This window comes from Podarcis gaigeae (genome assembly GCF_964106915.1).
Source record: "Podarcis gaigeae genome assembly, chromosome: 1".
Taxonomy (NCBI): domain Eukaryota; kingdom Metazoa; phylum Chordata; class Lepidosauria; order Squamata; family Lacertidae; genus Podarcis; species Podarcis gaigeae.
In genome coordinates this window covers 35,950,701-35,969,513 of record NC_139678.1, presented here as the reverse complement: position 1 = coordinate 35,969,513, position 18,813 = coordinate 35,950,701, and the positions used below count along the sequence as shown (strand labels likewise).

The 18,813-nt window shown below is 41.9% G+C and overlaps 1 protein-coding gene across 1 annotated transcript in view; it reads left to right on the top strand.

Annotated features, from left to right (window-relative positions):
• Positions 1–7,034: 7,034 nt before the first annotated feature.
• COCH (cochlin) overlaps positions 7,035–18,813 on the top strand; it is a 34,017-nt gene continuing 22,238 nt past the window's right edge. Inside the window, exons 1-4 of the mRNA XM_083741367.1 lie at positions 7,035–7,483; positions 7,684–7,716; positions 7,912–7,956; positions 14,643–14,799. Coding sequence (XP_083597493.1) covers positions 7,692–7,716; positions 7,912–7,956; positions 14,643–14,799 — 227 coding nt within the window. The 5' untranslated portion in view covers positions 7,035–7,483; positions 7,684–7,691. The remainder of the gene's footprint in view (positions 7,484–7,683; positions 7,717–7,911; positions 7,957–14,642; positions 14,800–18,813) is intronic.

Sequence of the window (18,813 nt, the reverse complement as noted above, 5' to 3'; positions counted from 1 at the left end):
TGTATACATTCTGGCTTTGAATTACTAGGATTTGCTGTATTTGCTGCTTTTTACCCTATGTCCCCAGGTACTGTACTTAAGCCACATGCTTGGCAGGGGTGCGAATCCTTGGCATGAGCCAGAGTGAGAGCAAAAAGGATCTTGTCCTTCAGCTATCAGCCAAGGGAGAGCAGCCAGAGCATGCAATGCTGGCCAACAAGATGTCAATGAAGCATGAGATGGACCAGGCCAACTTGCAATGTACCAGGAGCCAAGTTCGTTGTCATCACAACAGCCCCATGATTTTCAATTTTCAAGTTATACCAGATACTTTGAGGAGGTGCAGAAAGGGAGTGGAGCAATAAGCAGCTGAATTTACGGTGACCTTCAAGGCCCCTTTATTTGTGTCTGCTGTCAGTGCTGACTGGTTATTTGCCAGGAGTTGGGAGTGTGAATAACATGCAGTTATGTAGTTGGGAGTTGGTGGATGGAGGTGGCTTTATAGCCATTCACCCCAGCCTACACTGTTATAGAACTGGACCCCTCCCAGGTGAGAGATGGGAGAGATGAGAGAAATGTATTTGATGTCTCAGTAGGTGTGGGGAATGGACAGTCTCTTACATGTGTATGCTTGGAAAGTGAGGAAGAGGAAAAGGAAGAGGAAGAGGAAGAGGAAGAGGAAGAAGAAGAAGAAGAAGAAGAAGAAGAAGAAGAAGAAGAAGAAGAAGGGCTACAACAGTTAAAAGCCAAATATTGTATTTTTTTTGGGTGCGATTATATGCAAACTAATGGCTTTTAAATCATCAGTTTACCTGAAATCTTGGCCTTTGTTGACAGGAAAGAGTGTGTGATTATGGTGGTGCTCAGGGGTGCCAGCTACAGGGGGCAGAATGGGCTTCAGCCCCCTCAATATTTGTGGGCAGGGAGCTGAGTCCCCCCCCCAACAGATTGGCCTTCTGCCTGCAAACACGCCCTCCATGCTCCCCTCCCCCACCGCCAGTAGGGCAGATTGGGGATCTCTGCGGGGTGGGGTGCCTGGTTCATACACACCCTGATTGTGCATGATGCACATATGATGTCATGCGATGCCGGGCCCCCTCAATGTGGGGGACAAGTCAGTGCCCCTGGTGGGGATGAGGATGGGAATATAAAGGTTTACAGATGCTGGCAGAGACAGTGCACCATATTTTCCAAGTAAAAGTGCATAGTATTAAGATGTACAACAACAAAAGGCAACACTTAAGAAAATGATGTATGTCAAAAGCTAGACTTAGTTCTTTGGTAATTTTTCTTTTGAAACAAAAAGGGAAAGAAACAAAATCCATGTCTCCTTTGATTTACTGTTCTAACTGAGTTTTCCAGTGCTGGTTACCAGAATAGATTGGCAGAAGAGAGAGGAGCAGGAGGAAATAAATGAATAGCAAAGGAACTGAACTCAAGAATGAAAGAAGAATAAAACAGACCATATAGTAATAACCCTTCACTCTCACATTGCCTGCTCCCACTGAAGTAAGCAAAATACAGAATTTTGAAATAGTTGCAGCTGGAGCATTTTTCCATCCAATGATGGTATAAGTCTTTCACATCATAATTAACATAACAGCAAACAAATCATATTGTTTTAATGGGATTTCTTTTTTGTTCAAATATGGATGTTTTAATTTACGTGTAATTTCACATACTTTCATCAGATACATAAAATGCCATGTAGACAGCAGAGTCTATAATGCCACAGTTTTCTCCTTCTGTCATGCAGATGGGCAGGAGACTAATGCAGGCTCAGCTTAGGGCTTGTACAACATGGATCAGATGCAATGAATAGCCAGCAATGCATCGGATTATTGAGAAAAATCCTATACAGCCATTTCCGTACATAAATGTGTTCAGTTTTATCTTTGAGCCATTACATGTTTCTGTTATGTACTGAAGTTCTCACCCTGGGCCAGCAGGGGGATACTGTAGTTATGCAAATGAAGGATCGAAAGTGACGTTCAGTGATTGGATAGTTTTAGAAAGTTGCAACAGTTACGATTGTTCTGGAGCTCTATATAAGCAGGCTGACTGAGCTCCTCAGTTCAGTTCTGTTCCAGCTTACAAATAAAGAGCTGCTTTGGAAGAATCGCTGTGTCGTCTGATATGTTCGCCCACAACTTAACAGTTTCAGTCTTTATAGGTACAATGATTCCCTTTTGCTGTTTTTGTTTAACTATACACTACCATCATCAAACTCAGTCTATCGCTATACATAGTCCTGGCTGGAGAGAAGAGAACAGGAAAGCAATTATGAATCCTGTGCTGAAACTGTTACATTCCAACTGATATTAACTATGTTTACTGTGCTCATACAGAACAATTGTGTCATGCTATTGAAGGTTGGCATCTTTTTGCTCCTCTGCTTCCATCAATGTTCCCCTGCCTTTGCGTGTGCTACTTTTGCTTTAGGGTCTCTTTCAAGTTCTAAGCAGTGGCATAGCGTGGGTTGTCAGCACCCGGGGCAAGGCAAGTAATTTGCGCCCCCTAACCCGTGGATTTTAGCACTCGAGTCTCTTCCACTAGATTAGTTGTGCCCCCCCCAGATGTTGCGCCCGGTGCGGCCAGGGCCCCCTGCACCCCCCACGCTATGCCACTGGTTCTAAGAGAGCCTATTTGGTATAATGGATTGTGTTTTGGGACTTGCAATTGGATTTAGTTCCCTGCTCATATGTGGCATTCCCCTTGGATCAGTCACTCACCCCCTCTCAGCCTTACCTAACTTGTAGGGTTATTGTGAAGATAAAATAGGGTGGACCTTTTCCTGGATATCAGGATATCACTTTTTCCTGAGCTGCTAGAAGAAGAAGAAGAAGAAGAAGAAGAAGAAGAAGAAGAAGAAGAGTAGTAGTAGTAGTTTGGACTTGATATCCCGCCTTTCACGCCCTTTAAGGAGTCTCAAAGTGGCTAACAATCTCCTTTCCCTTCCTCCCTTACAACAACAAACATTCTGTGAGGTGAGGGAGGCTGAGAGACTTCAGAGAAGTGTGACTAACCCAAGGTCACCCAGCAGCTGGATGTGGAGGAGCGGGGAAACAAACCCAGTTCACCAGATTACAAGTCCACTGTTCTTAACCACTACAGCATGCTAGCTTAAGAAAGGTAAAATAAAAATGTAATAAAATAAATTCTAGCTTTCTCGGTTGTCAACTGAAAGAACACTCATGGGTTTGTCTCTGCCCCCAGAATATTCAGATTATCATTAGCAGAGGAAGTGGAAGAAACAGCATCAGTAGCAGAGCCAGAAGAAGCAAAAGTCAACTTAGCAACAGAACTGGAGCCAAGTTCTGCCAGGATGCATCCTGATCAGGACAACAGCCGAATGCAGCTTCACCTGAAATTAAATATTTACCTAAGACTCTACTGAATCCTTAAAGAATGAAACATTTTGTCTTTCTAGTTCAGAAAAGGGTTAGCAATCAGACTGAGAACAGCTGGTGTAAGAACAGGCTTATATAATGAATTGAATTATTTCTGCCTGACTGTGCACTGGGTACTGAAAACTTCCAGATTAAAATTAATGTCTAAAAATATTATTCCATGGTACAACTTAGCATCGGAATCTGATACAGAGGCTATCACCTAAGAAGCAAATTGCTAGACAAAGGCTGCAGGTAAAGGCCTGTACAACGGAAAGCATAAACATTAATTGTATCGTACTGGAAACTGTCAGATCAGTTTCAGAAGTCTCTAGCAGATTGTGAAGTTGTACAGGAAACAGACTCTTTTCCTAATATTATATCCTAATACTTTCAGGTAATTCAGTAAAAAAATGTTTTTATATGGTTAGGAAAATAGCTATAACAATATATCATACACTATACTATAATATACTATATAATATACTATATCCAGTTTGTTGTTGTTGTTGTTAATTAGTTAAATTTATTGCATGCTTTTTCTTGCCACAGGCAACTCAAAGCATCTTTACAAAAACAAAAAAAACATATGTTCAATTAAAACCAATTAAAACAAGAAAACCCAATATATATACCAGTATTTATTTATGTATTCATACTGATTTTGTTCAGTTTCATTTGTATTTCAGCATAAACCATTTTTAATGTCATTCTAATATTTGATAATCTGAAAAATATGGTGTGTACCAGCTCTCAATTTAACTGAAGCCTAACCACAAATACCTGACAGTAAGATTGCAGACAATGATTTAGTACGTCACAATGAGCAACTGGTTTTTGCAAGCCCAAGTACCTTATTCAACAGTCAATTTTATCCAGGAGTCTGGAAAACAAACGCAAGGAAGATTAGCTAATGTAACAATACACCAAACGGTCATGCTTTTGCAAATATTTGTGTCTTGTAGGATGTTTTCTAAATCAACATTTTTTTTATTTTACAAGTGGTCATACTTGTGTTTATATTTTCACTACTTCATCAAAATGTACTTCCAGGTGCAATCTTGTAAACAAGTTACTAACTGGCATCATTGTACATATTTCAAAACCAAGCCCACTCATGTCAAATGTTGGATCTTAGGTGTGCAACAATTTAGCCAACAAATTTTATTAAATGGGACAGAAAAGGGGACAAATTTTTCATGTCATCCTGGTAATTAGATGTGCTGCGCTACAGGGAAGGAAATAATATCATCCTTCAAAAACAGAGGGTTTGGTTGTCCATTCACCACTTTTGTTTTGATATACCAGGACATTTGTGCGGATTACCAAGTTCCGTTTATGGCCAAGGCTGCTGACATAATCTTCCTGGCTTGGAATTTCACGACATCTATATTCCAGACTCTTCAGAGGCAGGGGATAAAAACCTTAGACACATGACAGAATTTAACCTCAAGGAACCACACAGCGCATTTACCTTCACCTGCAGCCCTTGAAGGTAGCGAAGGGCCCCAAAGGCCAAATCCTGCAATGTTATAATCAACAACCTAACTCTTCTCATACAAATGGAGGCAGGAGATACAACTGTCCTCCCAGGAAATATATACCCTGATGGTTCCAATAACACTAATATAGAGCCACGAAGGCTACCATTCACCCTGGGCTCCTTGGGGAGGAAAGGCATGATATAAATTTATTTAATCTAATTACATACTGTATAGTTTTATTACTAAATTTAGAAAATCCTATATATACTCACCTGGGAGCCAAACCCCCTTGAACTCAGGATGAGTTCAGCTGTTAGGCTTTCTCATTTTCTTCATTTCCCTTTTCTTCATTTCCTTTCCAAATACAAAAACATATACTTTCGCATGTATACATATGTGTATATTGACGGTGTGAAAGGCTATTTTCTGTGAGGTTTGCGTGTGTGTTTTCTAATGCTGCCTTTTAAAGCAACAAAAAAGTCCTCCGGGGCAATTCACAAGTAATATCGTAAGATGTTAGAAGAATACATGCTTGATTTTAAAGCAGAAATCTAACCAGCTAGAATATAGAAATTATGAATGTAGGGTAGAATTCAGAACCTTTGCACACATCAAACTCACAGGAAGGGCACATCTAGGGAGAATGCAGTTATGGTATCTCATATGCTATTTAAGCACTTTTTTTAAAAAGTATTTTTATTAAAGATTTTATTGGATTACAAAATTATGTGCCATGTATCTCTCTCTCTCTTTTCCAAGTAACATTTTTTACAGATCTGTTTCATTTGTTGAGACATTAGGAAGAAGAGGGGGAAAGAGGTGGAGTGGGGGTGGGGTCAGGTGGTGATATTTCTATTACACTTAATATATGTGGGGTTTTGTGTTAGCGTCGTTTGTGGAGGTTCTGTTATACACTTGTGCTCCTTTGGTGGTGAGAGAGGTTGGGGTTGGCCTAGGGTGTGATTGTTTGTGATTGGCTATGGTGATCTTTGTTTTCATGTGTGAGTGGGGTGGGTGGGTGGGTGTTTTGGATCAGGTTTGTCATATTGATTTGTATGCTGTTGGTGGATTTTTGTCATTGTCTTGTTGGGCTGCGTATGTGATCACTGAAGCGCTGAAATGCAGACTAATTCAATCACTAGTATTGGCACCCAAGACCATCTAAGTAAAGGCAGACATTTTATTCTTTGAACTGCCCGGAGATCTTATGATAAAAGGTGGAATAATAATAATGATAATGATGATGATGCAGATACTTTTGTCCATTTACTGTATTTATTTTTCCCAATTTGAACTATAAAATGGTGATTTTCTTGAGTCAAAAATGAGAGTACCCCTAAACATTTTAGAAAAAAAGCACTGGATGAGACACGTTTTACACCGTCCTAGTTGGCCACCACAATGCTGAACCCAAACTACAATAGCAGCTCTCAAGATGCAGGCAGAAGTCCCCTCACACTGTGTGTGTGTGTGCGCACGTGTGTTGCCAGTCAAGAGTGGACAACAATGGGCTGGAGGTGGATTGCTTGTTTTCTGGTTCACTATCTCATGGCCCCAGCTGCTTGCGAGGAAATCAGTCCACGGAGTGTAAGGGAAGTTGACTTGTACAGACGGAGCCCTTTCAGCCAGTGTCCCTCCGGGCCCCAAGCACATAATCCAGGGCCGGATTTAGGTTTGATGAGGCCCTAAGCTACTGAAGGTAATGGGGCCCTTTATATGTCCAGCTGTCCTTGGTCAACCACAAATTGTCGTTGTTTCTTGTGTTGAATATATGCTATATGGTAATTTATGGACCTAATAGGTATCTAAAGCCATTTGCACATAACAAATAGGAGCCTACACAACACAAAACACTGTTGCTGTATGTAAGTTTCATTTTATTTGTTTTTTATCTTATATTTTCGAAATGTAAAGGTGTTTTTTCCCTTTAAATTTTTTTGGGGCCCCCCAAGAGAGTGGGGCCCTAAGCTGTAGCTTGTTTAACTTATACGTAAGTCCGGCACTGACGCCATCCCTCGGGCGCCACCGCCTCGGGAAAGGCTGGCTGGGTTTAAGGCCTCCAAACGACCCCTGGCCCCGCGAAAACAAATGTTGGGGGGCTCTGCTTTGCTTCAGAGCTGGGCAGAGGAGAAATAAATGCTAGGCGAGGCCCCCCGGAGTTTCCCGAGCAGCGCGGGAAACGAGTGGAGCCCGAGAGCGCACCTGCCGGCTTCTCAGGCGCTTCCCGCGCGCGGCAGCTGCCGCCTCTTCAGAAACGCCAGCTGCCAAGGGCTCCGGCCCACCCGGGGCTCCTCCGCGCCCTCCCTCTCCCCACGCCCCCACCCCACTCCGGCGGGTCAGCCGCCTTCCCAGGCCACCCAGGAGGCGGCCGAGGTCTTCCCACTAGTGCTCATGCGCCTGGGCAGGGTTTAAAGCCAGCGCGCGCGGTCCCCTCGACGCGCAGCGCTGGTCCAGGCAGACATCCCTGCGGCCGTGGCTGCTTCTCCTCCAGCATCACTCGCTGCCCGCCCGCCTGCCTGCCTGCCTGCCTTTCGCCTCAGCAAGGGGGACCCAAAGAGGCGCGCTTTCTTCTTTTTTGCGCCTCTCTCAATTTCCCCGGCGCGACCATTCCACCGGTTGCGAAAACCCGAGGTAAAATAGTTTTGCCTCTCCCCCCCCCGTCGCCATTATCCGTTGGCGCCAATCAGGAGCCAAGAGCGACTGCTACCCCCCCAAAAAAAGGTGGTCTCCCCCTCCGTCTCCTCCAGTGTGGGGAGGTGGGAGGGGGCGCGCGCGTGAAGAAGAGCTCCTCTGATTAACCCTGTCGGGGCTGTGCCTTCTCTTTTTCCTAGGTGCAGCCATGGCTCCAGTCCTGCTCTTCCTGGGTGGGTATTTTTAACTCGTGCTGGATCCTGGAGCTGGGGTGGGGTGGGGGTTCGGAGAGAGGGTCTCCCACATGATTCCCCCTCGGGGGAGGGGGGCTCTTCACAACAACCCCCCGTGCCTCCTCTGCTCAGCATCAGCCTGCTTTCCCCCTCGGGACTTCCTTTGACGACCCCGCTCTCCTCTCTTGATGGCAGGTGTCGTCTTTCTAGCCAGCCCTGCGAAGGCCGAAGAGAGCTCGGGTGAGTTAAGAAAAAATGGGGGGGGGGGAATCCTTTCACAGTTTCAAATAAGTTTGCTGCGCGGGGTGCATGAACAGGTGCATGCGGAAACTGTACATGATGCATGCAGAAATGTGTCTTGGGAGATCTTGCCATTTCCAGATCTTGCTTCTCAACCTCCTTCCCCTGCAAGAAACTGCCTCTAGTCCATGCTTAGGATTTCCGGGATGTATTTTTAGTGTCCTCATATTCTTTCTTTGCAGAGGGTTGGACTAGATGACCCTTGCAGAGCTGTCAACTTTCCCCTTTTCTTGCGAGGAATCCTATTCGGATTTCTCTTTAAAAAAGGGAAACGTTGACAGCTAAGGACCCTTGGGGTCCTTTCCAACTCTTATGATTCTTTGATTCCATGGTTCTACACCCAGTAAAGATGAATTGCTATGTAATCAGTCAATGCCTCTCAATAATCTGTAGCTTTATTTTTCTTCATCCTAATTTGATCTTCTGTTAGTGATAGGTAAAGCACATTCTTATTTTAGGGCTAAATGGCAAAAATAGCTTAACACCCTTCCCTGTTAACATGCATGATCAAATATTTTCATCCCGTAAGAGAATATAGATGTGTGTGTGAATGAATGTTTTGAGCAAGGCAAAACACTGTCAGTTTGCATCTTTTTCAAAGCTAAGCATGAATACTTACACTTTTATATAAAGTCAGAGTCTAATGGGGCCGTGATACCCTATGGAACAGCAGGTGTATTTATCAACAGTTTTAAAAAGCAACTCTTGAGTCCCGATATCCCCTCCCTCACCCATGCCTTTATAGTTGTGGTATCAGAAACTGCTTTTGGAAACTTCCGTGATTTTCAAAACGTATTAGTTTCCTTGCTGGGATATTTGAAAAGAGAAAAGTGCGCAACCTGCTGCATGCACAGATCTAGTGAAGAAACTAGAAGGGCAGGGCAGGCCTCAAACAGGTGCTCTGGGAAATTAAAACAGACTTAAGTCCAAAACATTTCAATATGTTGATCCAATTGCTTGGACTACTGCGGTCTGCAATCCTACACACACTTACTGGAGAGTAAATCTTATGGAACTCAGTGGGAATTATGAATAAATATGCTTACAGCTGTGTTAGTTTTCCTTCCGCTGGAATCTTCTGTCTGATAACAATAAGATGTGACTAGCTCAGTTGGTAGAGGATGAGACGCTTAATCTCAGGGTAGTGAGTTCAAGCCCCACATTGTGTGAACAGATTCCTGCATTGCTGGGGGTTGGACTAGATGACCCTCATGGTCCCTTCCAACTCTACAGTTCTATGATTCTATGTGTTGGACTTGTTCGTCATAATAAATGTTCATTTTTAAAGCACCTGTTTCATTCCTTGCTTCTTGTTGTTATTTGTTGTTGTTTTACTCTCTGGTACTGCTCTTTTTTCTTCTCCTGAGCAGAACAAGTGGCAAAACTATTGTGCTCCAGGTGTTGCATTTGTGACTTGGAAAAAGTTATGTTTATGAGTCTAAAGATGACTACTGTAGCACTCTTAGTTTAATATCACTTCCAACGCAAAACTTCTCCGGATAAAAAATTGCAATATTACTTGTGTCTAAGGTTAATATGGAAATTGCCCATGTATAAATAGTAGGAGTAGAATCTTTTTTTGACATTTTTATGGCAAGCAGAAAATAATTGTGTTCACTATAGGCTACCACTAAAGCCTCTGTTCACTTGGTTTTCTAGATGACAATAGGATTGATTTCCTTGTGGATTATTTAGGTAATAGCAACACACAGCAGTAGTTCTGGAAAAGTTACTGGAGAGGGATAGAGGAAGTTGTTCATTGAGTAAATTCTCACTTGAACCTTATCACCAGTGATGAAGTGTGCAAGACTATTGATCAAATAAATACATGTTTTCAGTTAATTATTATTTATTATTTAATTTATCTGTCACCTTATACGAAAAAGCCTCTAAGTGACTTACGACAGGATGAAAACCTAGAATGTTCTAGTGTGAATAATAGCTGTAGATTGTGTGAGATATTGAGAAGCATCCAATGGCATAACTGAATAGACTTTACATTTAAGAACATCTGAATATTTCATGGCTGTAAGAAATAATAAATAATGGTAAAAGGTGCTTACTATTTTGGACTCAATGCAAAGATTATTGGAACAAGTGTGAAGGAAAAATGTGTTACACCCAATTATATTTCTAAGAAATGGAATTCTACTACTAAGAAGAACAGGAGAACCCAAGAAGCTACACACCTCCATTAAAGGGCACTATTCAGACAATAAATAAAATAAATGCATCCGCTGATGCTGAAGAAATGGAAATTCTTTTGATTAGGGGTTATGTTTCCAGTGAAGAATTAATTAATCATTAAACAGAAATGGAGATGAAAACATCCTGTATTTCTAAGCTCCATCAGCACTGGAAGGAGAACACAGAACTCTTTCCAAAATGGTGAGTGAGGTTTTTGGTGTATTTTTGTAAGAAAGTATGAGGATTTGACCTTTGACAATGGAAAAGCTCATCAGTTGTAGGAGTTGGCAAACCCATAAAGGACCTAAGCAAGATTGTTACAAAGGTTTCTTGTACTGTAGATATCTGGAGCAAGCAGCTATGTAAACTCAAGAATGCTTTCTTTTTCCTTTTATACAAGTAGAATGAGGTAAAAAGAGGTACTGTAGTGACTCTGGAAGAACGTATTGGAAAAGAAAGACCAAAGGTGTCAAAATAAGAACAAAAAGGTTGTGTATAATAGCAGTAGTATCTTAAATACAGCTGAAAATTATATTGGAAAGGTATTTGACCTGCTGTTTGTGCCATGACTTCCTTGGACATTAAAATCAAAATATACTTTTTGAACCTTTGTCCCATTCAAAATTATTATAAGGCTTTGGAGAGAGTACACTGCATTGGATATCCGTTAGTAACAGTTGTCTGTGATACTCCTTCTTTGCTCTGTAAGGGGAACATTGGTAACATAATGCAAATTTGAACCATTTTTATATTTCTGGCAATAACTTGAACACTATTGTCTGAGATATGGTTATTTTACATAATAACATAAGAGGAGTCTTGCTTGTTTAGCACAAAGGCCTGTCAAGTCCAAAATTCTGATCAGCTTCTCACAGTAGCCAGCCAGATGCTTATGGGAACCCCGTTCAATTTGAGGCGTCTTTTAATAACTATTCTTCAAACAAGCCTTCCAAACCTGAGATTCTTTGCCACTTCTGCTTCTGCTGCTTCTTTTTACACTTCTATTGTTTTTAGGTTGCCTTGTCATATTTTATATGAGAGTGTGGTTTAGAACTATGTAAATAAAATAAATATAAACAACTATCTCCACAAGGAGAACATGAGTGCAATAGGTCTCTCTGGGTGGCGCTGTGGGTTAAACCACAGAGCCTAGGACTTGCTGATCAGAAGGTTGGCGGTTCGAATCCACGTGACGGGGTGAGCTCCTGTTGCTCGGTCCCTGCTCCTGCCAACCTAGCAGTTCGAAAGCACATCAAAGTGCAAGTAGATAAATAGGTACCACACTGGCGGGAAGGTAAACGTTGTTTCCGTGCGCTGCTCTGGTTCGCCAGAAGCGGCTTTGTCATGCTGGCCACATGACCCGAAAGCTGTACTCCGGCTCCCTCAGCCAGTATAGCGAGATGAGCGCCGCAATCCCAGAGTTGGCCATGACTGGACCTAATGGTCAGGGGTCCCTTTACCTTTTTATTCATGATCCCCAGAATTGGTATTCAGAGGAATGCTGCCTCTGATTCTGGAGGTAATATAGTCATCAAGCTACAGATTACTAAGGCGCTGATAGCCTTGTCCTCCTTCGATGCCTAATCCCCTTTTAAAGCCATTCAGATTAGTGGCCATGGCTATAAATATAGCAATATGTAAAGGTAAAGGGACCCCTGACCATTAGGTCCAGTCGTGGCCGACTCTGCTGCTGGAGCGGTACCTATTTATCTACTTGCACTTTGACGTGCTTTTGAACTGCTAGGCTGGCAGGAGCTGGGACAGAGCAACGGGAGCTCACCACATTGTGGGGATTTGAACCGCCGACCTTCTGATCAGCAAGTCCTAGGCTCTGTGGTTTAACCCACAGCGCCACCCGCGTCCCCAAATATAGCAATAAACCATAATAAATCCATCAGTGAGGTGGAGAATAATGAAATGACCATGGAACTTATTGACTATTATCTGCAACATAGTGATTACTGTGGGCTGGATGCAGGACCAAAAAGTTGATTTTAACTTTGGTTTTAATATCCAGGAAAATTATAGCACAACTTTTGTATCAAATACGTTTTGAAATATAATTTTTAGGAAGAATTGCATATGTAGCAGTAGGCTTTTTAGTGCTGCTCTATACACATCTGTGCATTTCTAGATGCTGCACATCCACTTGGTGTTATCAAAATTGTGTGCTGATCATATGTAAAGCTCACTGTGAATATGATTACCATTCAGAACCTCACATACAACCTCAAGAGCTAGATGCAAATATGCAGCCCCAGAAGCTGCATCTTTTTACATTGCCTCCAACCTCAGTGGATCAAGGTGGTAATTTACAATTGTCTTACAAGAATTTTTCGTGAAGCCTATAAACATGTTTTAAAACTTTCTTTTTCTTTTATAGGTTCAATAGAGAAAACTTATATCGTTCTACAAATACTGCAATTCTACAGTTAACTTTTGAACACACTTATGAGATTGCACTGTAATTAATTTTTTAAAACTGGAAATAAAACAGAAATAAATTTGTTTCTATTAATGAGTTATACTAAACTGGCGTGTTTCTGTGGAAGAATGTAGATTTTACCCTTATTTAGTCTTGTATCCCTTATTTCAGTAAAAATGCATAAGATTGCAATAAAAATATATGAGATGACTTTTCAGTACTTTATAATGAATAACCCAATAACCAAACATAACGATAAACTAATCTACCATGGCTTAGCTAGATTTGTGTAGACTTTTTTAAAGCACAAAAGGGAATGGAATGCTGGGTTTCCTTTAGTCGCTTGTGAAAATGTAGCCCCTATAATTTGGATTTTTAAATTGATCTCCTAAATCTAAAACTGATTTCCACACCAAATTATTGCACAAAATAGAATAGCAATATAGTACTAATATAATTAACATAAAAATTCCCAAATGTGAATTTAATTAATTCAAAACAGAAACAGAATTACTAAACCACAGAAGAATGAATGGAAAATTGGTGCAAGATCATTTATAACCAAGCCCGATGATTTGTTATGCCACTACACAATTAGCAAGACATATCAAAAGCCACAAAGTAATTGAAAACATGTCACGCCACTTTGCAGTGACCTGGTGCCAATGTCACAACCCAAAACAACACAGATAGTCCACACATGTAGACAAATACATTTCCCATCTTTGAATATGAAGAGTCTTACTAGTGCACATGGAACCAACGTTATTCGTAGCAAGTAGGGCTAACGTGAATTCCAGGGAGTCAGTGGAAAGTAACTGACCTGCTGCATTTTCAATAGTCTGCAAACACATGGCTAATAAAAAAGGATATCCTGCCAAAGGCCTGTCACAAACTTTGAGAATCCTGGCAGCAAGCAGTGCCAAAGACCCATGGGTTTATGTGAAGATTAAACCAATACAAGATTTTGCTAATGCCCTGCTATGAGGTTAAAATGACAAATTAACATCAAAGAGAACACCCTGGCTTCTCATTGCAAGGGCAGGCTAGGTGAACAACAATAAGTGTTATTATATTGCATTGCACTTCAGTGTTCTGACTTGTGAATGCGAACTAGTCCTGAAAACAGTAATTTGAGGTAGGTAAAATTCATCAATACCTAATGTGTCCAGTGACACACACAAACAAAAACTAATGCTCTGTTTTCAAATTCAAAGGAGGCTTAGATATTGTTAAGCGGTAAGGAATTGGGGATGGTGAAACAAAAGGACTGTACTGTCAGTGCTCTGATGATGCAAATGCGGCCTATTAGACAATATGTTGCTGTTACATTTAAGCTGCCCTCAAGTCAGGTGTCTGAGGAAAGAACTGTGTGGCAGGAGTCACCTTGTCCTCTATCTGCTTAAACATTGCCATGCTCTTGGATATGATGTGGGGGTGAAGAATGCTTCAAAACTGCCACTGACATCAGCCATAACTTTGAGAACTGTCACTTTAAGGACTTGTTCCTGAGCTTGCTTTACCCTCCTCCCTCCCACTCCTTTTTCCTTGTGTGTCATGTCTTTTTAGATTTCAAGCCTGAGGGCAGGGGCTGCCTTAGAAATGATTTTTGTAAGCCACTCTTGAGCATTTTGGCTAAAGGGTGAGGGACAAATGCCGTAAGTAAGTAAAATATATGAATTTACACTTAATGATGTATTCATAGAGGTAGACTGGCAGCGCTGCAATTGAATACTGGTTTTTCTAAAAAAATTCCTTCCAGTAGCACCTTAAAGACCAACTAAGTCAGTTCTTGGTATGAGCTTTCGTGTGCATGCACACTTCTTCAGATACCACATGCACGTGCATGCACACGAAAGCTCATACCAAGAACTGACTTAGTTGGTCTTTAAGGTGCTACTGGAAGGAATTTTTTTTGTTTTGACTATGGCAGACCAACACGGCTACCTATCTGTAACTGGTTTTTCTGTTAGGCTTTATGTTTTATATGCCACCTCTTTATTTTCCTCTGCAGTCCTGTCAGCTGTCTCATGTTTTACCAGAGGACTGGATCTCAGAAAAAATAATATAGATGTCCTCTGCCCATCGGACTGTCCTATATGGCAATTCCAAGTCTATGGGAATGTTGCGTACGCCTCCCTTTCCAGCGTTTGTGGAGCTGCCGTTCACAGGTAAGCCTGATTATCAACAGTTAAGTGAAAATTAGGGGTCAGTTTCCCATGCTGTTGTTGTTACTAATTGCATTTCTTACTCACCCTTCACCATAAGGCCTCAGGGTGGGCTATAACATAATAAAAACACAACTTTAAAATCAATTAAAAATGGTGTAGGTTGTTGGCTATGTAGCCTACATAGTTCTATTTCAGGACATAGTCTGCAAGCACATGACATGTCAGCTGTGGTCAGCGATAGAAGCTGCTTGGGAACCTGTGCATGGCACTCCATCATGGAAGAAATGAAGGATTTAACTATAAGAAATAGATGTTTCTTTTGTTGTTTAGTCATTTAGTCGTGTCTGACTCTTCATGACCCCATGGACCAGAGCACGCCAGGCACTCCTGTCTTCCACTGCCTCCCGCAGTTTGGTCAAACTCATGTTTGTAGCTTCGAAAACTATCCAGCCATCTTGTTCTCTGTCATCCCCTCTCCTTGTACCCTCAATCTTTCCCAACATCAGGGTCTTTTCCAGGGAGTCTTCTCTTCTCATGAGGTGGCCAAAGTATTGGAGCCTCAGCTTCACGATCTGTCCTTCCAGTGAGCACTCAGGGCTGATTTCCTTCAGAATTTATAGGTCTGATCTTCTTGCAGTCCATGGGACTCTCAAGAGTCTCCTCCAGCACCATAATTCAAAAGCATCAATTCTTCTGCGATCAGCCTTCTTTATGGTCCAGCTCTCACTTCCACACATCACTACTGGGAAAACCATAGCTTTAACTATACAGACCTTTGTTGGCAAGGTGATGTCTCTGCTTTTTAAGATGCTGTCTAGTTTGTCATCGCTTTTCTCCCAAGAAGCAAGCATCTTTTAATTTCGTGACTGCTGTCACCATCTGTAGTGATCATGGAGCCCAAGAAAGTAAAATCACTCACTGCCTCCATTTCTTCCCCTTCTATTTGCCAGGAGGTGATGGGCCCAGATGTTTCTAACCTCTAGCTTTTCTCATACTTTAAAAATAATCTCGCATTAAGTTTGTTAGCTCTGCCCAAATGAAAATGTTTTTGGAGAGTACATGCAGTCATTTTCCAGCTATGTCCAAATGCAGCCTCCCTAGGCTTCTCATGGCAGGGATGGTGGCAATAGAAAGTGTCTCAAAAAGTTATGTGCCAGGTTCCGCCTTTGAGTATTCGTAAACTGGTTTCTCTTGGGCAGTAGTCTTTTGGAAATGGTGCTGCTCAAGAGCGATGGTGAAAGGTTTTTAATGAGTTTGGAACCTGGCATAATGCATTGTCTTCTAGCCATGTACAAATAGTCTGTGGAATAATGTCCGCTAATGAGTGGATGCCAATAGCAAGGCATTCTTTGCTTTGGATGCATGTTACTGCTATTCTCAAGAGGTGCTTCAAGATGTTTTGCGCAGCTCAGTAGAATAAAAAATATGTTTGCAAAAGAGAAACTTCCATCTTTTTTGCCTGTGCAGCAGGCCATGATTGGAGCCAGTGTTCAGTCCTGGAACTTGTTTTCTGGGATAGTGCTCAGCCCTGGCACATTACAGAAATAGATACGTTTGTGTGCATTGCGATTTATGAACACAATAACAATAATAATTAAGCTCCTTCCTCTCTCTGTGTGTGGATGTGTGCATGTATAACACAGTCAAGGTGTTAGGGAGGGATATACCCCTTTCATCAGATCTCTGGACCTTATTTCTTCATGTCTCTTTTAAGCTGTTTCAGCTGGAATATATTATCCCAATAATGACACAGGAATAATATTTTTCCCCAATTGGGCTCATGGGCGACCCAACGTTCTGGTTTGGAGCAGAAGTGGGATTTGCACATTGCTAACTGAACAGACTTTGGGCAAATCCTCTTTTTGGAGCAGGGTGGAACTGAAAAAATTAAGAGCAGAGGAAATGTATAAGCTAGTGGTAGAGAACCTCTGACCTGCAGGTCTGATTAGACATGTCAGGACGCTGAGATTGGCCCCCACAGCCCTATTGGGTGAACCTCGCCCACCTTTCCTACACCTGACATCCTATAACATCAGACGTGAGAAAGTTAAAGCTGGCAAATAACTGAAACGCTAAGAGTGTGCACCCAATTTTTTCCTTTATGGTGGCAGTTTGAAGTTTCAATCATCTGATGTCATATCATATCAGGAGATTGACAGGTGAGTAGCCCCACTCACTTGTCAAAGTGGCTCATGAAGAGTTGGCCATTTCTATATCCAGTCCTCCAGCCAGAAGTGATTCCAGATGTGATTCTCCTCTATTGATTTAAGCAGATAAACATGCATGTACTTTACAAAAAAGCATGTACTTTTCAGCAACACTGAAAAGCTTCCAGTGTTGAGACCCTGCAGATGCATTTCAGCAGCTCATGTTTCCTTAGCCAGCAGGAGAACAGACCTTCAGCAGTAACTACTTTGGCTATCAGTGAAAAGACCTTGACTATCTTCCTTGCACTTAACTAGCAGTTCTTTTCTTCAGAGAAACCGTTAGCTTCTTGCTATTACCAGTCATTAGCCCAGATAGATTCTAAATCAGGGATGGGAGTCTGTAACTTTCTGGATGTTGTTGTACAACAACTCCCATCATGGGCCAAACTGTCTAGGGCAGGCTTCCTCAACTTCAGCCCTCCAGATGTTTTTGGCCTACAACTCCCATGATCCCTGGCTAGCAGGACCAGTGGTCAGGGATGAAGGGGATTGTAGTCTCAAAACATCTGGAGGGCCGAGGTTGAGGAAGCCTGGTCTAGGGCAGTTGGGAATTGAAATCCAACAGCATCTGGATCTCAGGTTCATTACCCCCATTCTATTAAACAAACAAACAAACAAACAAACAAACAAATGTTCTTCCCTGTCCCCTATCCCCATATTCAGGGGTTAGCAACCTTTTTCAGCTGTGGGCTGAAAAAAAAATTGAACGAATTCCTGTGTCCCACAAATAACCCAGAGATGCATTTTAAATAAAAGCACACATTCTACCCATGTAAAAACACCAGGCAGGCCCCACAAATAACCCAGAGATTCATTTTAAATAAAAGGCACATTCTACTCATGTAAAAACACGCTGATTCCTGGACCATCTGCAGACCAGACTGAGAAGGTGATTAGGCTGCATCCAGCCCCCAGGCCTTAGTTTGCCTACCCCTACCCATACTCATAGCATAATTCCAAGCTGCCATGTGATACTTTTCCATGTTATCATGGGACTGTTTTGTATCCATAATAGGCTTCTGGGCTATTCTCCCATTTTCAGGTTTTCTGCTATTTGGCCTGTTAAATCCTTCCTAGCTTATAAGAATTAGCTGCCATGACAGGATTTTTCTCTCTTCCCATCCCTAGAGGGCAGCATTCTTGACTATAATTTCCTGAGGGTTATCTACAGACATATTTTTCATACAGAAAAATGAATTAACCCGGACAAGTTTCGGCACTTATGCTGCCCTTACGTGGCCTGAAAAGCCACAAAAGGGGCTATGCTTATGGAGCTAGGAAGCCAGCTCCCTCTTTGCGCAATAGAAATAAATCATTTCCAATGATGCACATCTTAGCTGTAAATTCCAAAGATTTAAAACTTTCCAAAAAGACTAAAACACTCACTACATCATCTTAGATTCTTTTCTAGGAATGTATGATATCAGGCGTATGACCAAGAGAAGAACTGTGGTTTTGTTGCTCTTTAAATAGACAGACACTGAATCTAATTGCATTATATTTTAGGGAGAAATCCTTTTGTTTAATTGAGGGGGGGCATTACCAAAGTGTATTTTATCTACCAACCCTCTGAGTCTTCTGACATAGCATAATAATATGGAAGCAAGGCTAGGTGTGTGGAGCTACAAATCAATGGCAGAGTCCATACAGCAAGCCCAGCTACAGTTCCTAGCCATTAAAAGTAGCAGGATTAATCAAGACCCCTCCCTGGGGTCTTCATACATTCATATATTCAAAAGGAATGCCTATTTCCCAGGCCACATAACCTCTCCCCAGGCCACATGCCTCACCAACCAATAATAATAAT